The sequence below is a fragment of the Podarcis tiliguerta genome (genome assembly GCF_965153285.1).
Source record: "Podarcis tiliguerta genome assembly, chromosome: 8".
In the NCBI taxonomy this organism is placed as follows: Eukaryota; Metazoa; Chordata; class Lepidosauria; order Squamata; family Lacertidae; genus Podarcis; species Podarcis tiliguerta.
The window spans coordinates 79,658,117-79,664,229 of NC_139541.1; the positions used below are offsets into that span (position 1 = coordinate 79,658,117).

General features: G+C 50.0%; 1 protein-coding gene across 2 annotated transcripts in view; it reads left to right on the forward strand.

Annotated features, from left to right (window-relative positions):
• PRKD2 (protein kinase D2) overlaps positions 1–5,657 on the forward strand; it is a 58,768-nt gene extending 53,111 nt beyond the window's left edge. For both annotated transcript variants that reach the window (XM_083454999.1, XM_083455000.1), the window contains exons 16-18: positions 8–275; positions 1,424–1,509; positions 3,947–5,657. In XM_083454999.1, the coding sequence (XP_083311125.1) occupies positions 8–275; positions 1,424–1,509; positions 3,947–4,171 (579 nt within the window). In that variant the 3' untranslated portion in view covers positions 4,172–5,657. The remainder of the gene's footprint in view (positions 1–7; positions 276–1,423; positions 1,510–3,946) is intronic.
• The last annotated feature ends 456 nt before the right edge of the window (positions 5,658–6,113 follow it).

Here is a 6,113-nt window from a genome sequence, read left to right on the forward strand (position 1 = left end):
CCCGCAGGTGAAGTTGTGTGACTTTGGCTTTGCCCGCATCATTGGCGAGAAGTCCTTCCGCCGCTCGGTCGTGGGCACCCCGGCCTACCTGGCGCCTGAGGTCCTGCTGAACCAGGGCTACAACCGTTCTCTGGACATGTGGTCGGTCGGAGTCATCATGTACGTCAGCCTCAGCGGCACGTTCCCTTTCAACGAAGACGAGGACATTAACGACCAGATCCAGAACGCCGCCTTTATGTACCCAGCGAACCCCTGGCGCCAGATCTCAGTTGGCGGTAACTATCCAAAGGAGCTTGGTGGGATGGGGAGAGTCTGCCCTCGGAAATCGGCGGGCTTTCTGCTACAGTCATACCTCATGTTACGGATGCTTCAGGTTACGTGTTTTTGGGTTGCGGACCGCGGGAAACCTGGAAGTAGTGGAAGGGGTTACTTCCAGGTTTCGGTGCTTGCGCATGCGCAGAATAATAATAATAATAATAATGATAATAATAATTTATTTATACCCCGCCCATCTGGCTGGGCTTCCCCAGCCACTCTGGGCAGCTTCCCCCCCCAAAAAATAAATACTGTAATACATCAAACATTAAAAGCTTCCCTAAACAGGGCTGCCTTCAGATGTCTTCTGAAAGTCTGGTAGTTGTTGTTCTCTTTGACGTCTGGTGGGAGGGCGTTCTACAGGGCGGGTGCCACTGCTGAGAAGGCCCTCTGCCTGGTTCCCTGTAACTTGACTTCTCGTAGTGAGGGAACCGCCAGAAGGCCCTCGGCGCTGGACCTCAGTGTCCGGGTACAATGATGGGGGTGGAGACGCTCCTTCAGGTATACTGGGCCGAGGCTGTTTGGGGTTTTAAAGGTCAGCACCAACACTTTGAATTGGGCTCGGAAACGTACTGGAAGCCAATGTAGGTCTTTCAAGACAGGTGTTATGTGGTCTTGACGGCCGCTCCCAGTCCCCAGTCTAGCTGCCGCATTCTGGATTAGTTGTAGTTTCTGGGTCACCTTCAAAGGTAGCCCCACATAGCTTGCATTGCAGTAGTCCAAGCGGGAGATAACCAGAGCATGCACCACTCTGGCGAGACAGTCTGCGGGCAGGTAGGGTCTCAGCCTGCGTACCAGATGGAGCTGGTAAACAGCTGCCCTGGACACAGAATTGACCTTCGCCAGCATGGACAGCTGTGAGTCCAAAATGACTCCCAGGCTGCGCACCTGGTCCTTCAGGGGCACAGTGACCCCATTCAGAAGCGCTAAATCATGCCAGCGCAGACACGGCGCTTCAGGATGTGAACGCTGCAGGTTGTAGACGTGCCTCCGTCACGGATTACGTCCGCAACCCGAGGTTCCACTGTACTTGGATTCCCGGCCGGATCTTGAAGGCTCTTCTCAGGTTCTTATATAATATTTCCTTTCTCCTTTTCCTCCTGCCCAGCCATTGATCTGATCAACAACCTCCTCCAGGTGAAGATGAGGAAACGTTACAGTGTCGATAAATCGCTCAGCCACTCTTGGCTACAGGTATGCAGAGATGGCGGCTAGGGTCCAAACTCACCGTGGGCCCTGCTGGCTGGGGATGATGGGCTTTGTAGTCCTAGACATCTGCAAGGCACCATGGTAGCTGCAGCTCTTTGATTTCAGGGCCACCTGGTCTGACATTCCTGTTGTTGCCATTGCTCTGGTTCCTTGTGGTTCCGCTTGTGGGTTTCCCTTTGGGGAATCTGCTTGGCCGCTGTGAAAACGGGATGCTGAACTTAGATGGTCCATAGTCCTGATCCTTACGTTCTTCGTCTTTCTTACGTTCTCAATGTGAATTTCTTCTAATATGTTTCCCCAAAGCAATTTTGCACTAACAGGAAGCAATTTTGTCCATTGCATTTTTTCAGCGCACCTGTTATACCAGGCTTCCTCAGCCTCGGCCCTCCAGATGTTTTGAGACTACAATTCCCATCATCGCTGACCACTCCTCCTGCTAGCTAGGGATCATGGGAGTTGTAGGCCAAAAACTTCTGGAGGGCCGAGGTTGAGGAAGCCTGTGTTACACAGTCAAACCTCGGTTGTCGAACATCTTGGCTGCTGAATGTTTCAGAAGCCGAACGCCGACAAGCTGGAAGTAACTGCTTTGGTTTTTGAACGTTCCTTGGAACCCAAACAGCTTCTGAGGTGCACCAAACCTATTGGTGTTTCGCAACTTTTTGACTAGTTGCAGGACCTTAGCCAGACCTAGCAGAGTAAACGCAAAGTTCACGAAAGCAATTGGCAACTTGGCTGCAGACAGGATGGACGAAGCAGGAACCAGGAACTTGTAGTTAGGTGTTTATTATATACAGTGGACTATTTACAGGAACAGAACAGAACACGGATCTTTGACTAGCTCTCACACGACTCACGACTCTCAACTCCTACACTGACTCGTACTAACACAATTAGAAGGCCATTAATCATTCCTGTGAGAGAGCTTGACCAATCAGGGAGCTGTCTCCATGCTTCTGTATCACCAGGCAGACTTACGCCTTCACACTGCCTTGGCTGTTGGCCAAACCCTAATTGACTCTGGGTGTGTAGCTGCACGTATGCAGATTCCCAACACATTTCTCATTTTTTCCCCCAATTAGATTTGCTGCCCTCCCTTTGATCCTCCCTTTTTTCAAACATTTCAGAAGTCAAACGGACTTCTGGAACGGATTACATTCGAAAACCAAGGTCTTACTATTGTAACCCTGACTCGGTTGGAGTGCTGCATTGCAAAATTCAGAGCGGTGCAAATTTCAACAGGTGGCTGCAATATTGCAGTTCCCGTCTCGTTTCAGGAAGCACGGATAGAGCAATTTGCCTCTGAATATCTCCCCATCCTTCGGTGTAACCCATGGCAGGGCACAGAGCAGGGGCGGCAGGAGTTTTTGGCCCTCCGGGCGTTGCTGAACTACAATTCCCAGCGCCCAGCAAGCTTGGCCAACGGTCAAAGGTGTCGTGAGTCACAGTTCAGCAACATCTGGATGTTGGCTATTTGCAGTTTAGTAGCACTGCAGAGAGCTTGCTGGGGAAACCATGCATTAAAAAGGGACTCAAAAATAACTTAAACAAGGTTTTAATAAGAAAAACAAAAACTCCTTTTACACTAAATACATCAACAAACAAACACAACCCAACCACCAACCCATCCCCCAGGGTAATGGTAGAGCTAGGTGCTGCTCCTTATATACTACACCAAATTCCTGAGACAGCTTAATCAATGCAACTCAGCAGCACCTGCTATGTTTCACAGCTGTAAAGCTGGGTCTTGCTATTTTGCTCTGGCCCTTGCTCTGGCCCCTTAAAGACATACACATCGGGTGGAACAATGATGAACCTTTACATTTAAAGAAACCATTCAACATTTCCTCTGTGGTTCATCATTGTGGAACAAAAACATAAAGCATATTTTGTACATGTATCTCATGTGTAAGTGCTTTTGTAAGAATGTCCGCAATTTGATTGTCACCTGGAACATATTGAAATACAATCATTTCGTCAGCAATTAGTTTCTTTACAAACTGTAAACGTAACCTTAAGACTCTAGTGCGCTGCATATTGGTCTCTGAACACAGGATAGCAAGTCCGCTCTGGGAATAACAGAATGTCCATGCTGTGATGCATCTTTTAACAAAAGCTTAACTGTTTCATATTTTACACTTGGTGAATAACACAAATCGTAATCTTTGCCTGGAATTTGTTGAAAACCCCTAGCAACTAATCTTGCCTTGTACCTTACAACTTCATTTTTGCCATTCATTTTAACTCTGTAAACCCATTTTGAATCAATAAGTCTCATATCTGGGGTTTGTGGACCAAGAGACCAAGTGTTATGCTCTTTTAAAGAAGCTATCTCAGTATCCACAGGCATAGAGAGCAACCGACAAGCATCCCCCTTCAATTTACAGATTTACATTTCAGCTTCTCCTCTTCCTTCCCCTCCCAGGATTATCAAACATGGCTGGACCTGCGGGAGCTGGAGAGCAGAATGGGCGAGCGCTACATCACCCACGAGAGCGACGACGCCCGGTGGGAGCAGTTTGCGGCTGAGCACAGCGTGCCGTACCCTGACCACTTGCGGGTCCGGCGGCTGCAAGAGGAGGAGGAAGAGGACGAACAGCAGCCGGAGGTGGACATGAAGGGCTTGACCGAGAGGGTCAGTGTGCTCTGAGCGCCTCCTGCTTATGGAAAGCTCAAATGAGGATGGACAGGCACGCAGAATCTTGCACATGGCGTCGGCTCCGCCCCTGGGGGCGGGGCCTTGATCTGAAGGAGGCGGCAGCTCCCCCTGCTGGCAGTGCCAGGGAAGACGCTCTCAGAACTTTGCTCCACTTCACACCCCAAGTTCTCCGATTCCCTTATTTCGGGGGGGCCATCATTGCGAGAGATCAGAAGCTGCTGAAGTAGAGGGAATGAACGTTGGGTGTCTTGGAATAGGCGGGGCGGGGGAATGAGCTGGGCATTGTTCAGGTGCCTAAGGAGGGTGTTGCAATTCTTGACGCAGGAATAAATGTTGGGGAGCCCCATCAATAGAGGTTGGGGGGGGTGTTTAGGTTCTGAAATCATCTTGTTCTCCCGCTGTCAGGGGACTGGTTTCCAGTTTGGAACAGGATTATGTCTCTTGGGTCAGCCACAAAACTGACTTTGAATATTCCGGTGGAGCAAAAAGACTACCTCCATCCTCAGTTTTTAAAAGAGGTGGGCTCTGGAAAACCTCCCAGCAGCGACTTGCTCCCAAAACCTTGTTCTGCTCGGCAAACCTGGATTATTTTCTTTCTCCGACACCCCCCCAGTCTCTGCCCCCCTCCCCGCCCCCAAAACGTCCCACCCGCTCCATTCCTGTTTAAAAACTTGCCGCCTGAAACAACCCAGAAGGAAACAAGACTAGTCCCTTGTGCACAAGAGAGAGACAAAGCCGACTTTTCTTCTTCCAGCCCCAGAGTTAACGGCCAGCCTTCAGGGCGGACATCTTGGCACCCAAGACCTTTGCAGCGGCCAGAGGCGATTCATTGAAAGGGGGGAAATTGCAAGAGGTGGTTTTCAGCTTCTCACTCACTTCTTAAAGGGGTGTGTGTTTGTGTAGCCCTGGTGTCTGCCTCTTCTGAAATGACAGCTGTCTTTTGCTAGGCTCAAGTGAAACCAAGGATTAAAAACCTGATTTATGTTTCCGGGGGTTTTGAAAGAGGGGAGGGAATCATCTACAGAACAGCGGCGAGTGAAGCTTCCGCCTTCAGATGACCCTGTCCACATCTTGTGTGTCTTTGCCGCAGACAAAAGTCAGCCTAGATTATTGTGGTGTCTTCACACACACACACACACACACACACACACACTTCCCAACTGGGACAAAGTCCTTGCCTGCCCAATATTGACAGGTCTGGAGCCACATCCGACTCCCCAGCCCCTTGCGATTGGCTGCCTTCCTCCCCCGGCAGAGGACATCGTGTGTCTCCTGGACTGTGCTCCTGGGTTTTCTGGCAAAAACAAGGCGCCTCGTTCTAGATCTGCAAGGATATCAGTCCTGCCTTAGCTCTGGACTTTAACCTTAACCTGGGCAGCTGCAATGCCTTGAATGTCTCGTTTGGGGGGGAAACGGGGTGTGAACCACCAAATGTATTGTAAATAAAAATGCACCTGAAGCACAGCTTAAAACCAAATGCGCAGAGTGAGGCTCTTGAAATGCGCAAATGGGTTTGCGTGCTCCAATTATATCCTGTATTGACAGATCTACTAGATCAGAGAGTGGGAGGAAGAGGGTTGCCTAGCCTGGGGCACAATTCTGGGTAGGTAGCACATGGCATGGGAAAAGTGGGCAAATATTTTTCTCCCTCTCACAATATTATTATTATCTGTGTCCAGGGCGGCTGTTTATCAGCTCCATCTGGTACGCAGGCTGAGACCCTACCTGCCCACATGGTACATGCTCTAGTTATCTCTCGCTTGGACTACTGCAATGCACTCTACGTGGGGCTACCTTTGAAGGTGACCCGGAAACTACAACTAATCCAGAATGCGGCAGCTAGACTGGTGACTGGGGGCGGCCGCTGGGACAACATAACACTGGTCTTGAAAGACCTACATTGGCTCCCAGTATGTTTCCGAGCACAAAGCCC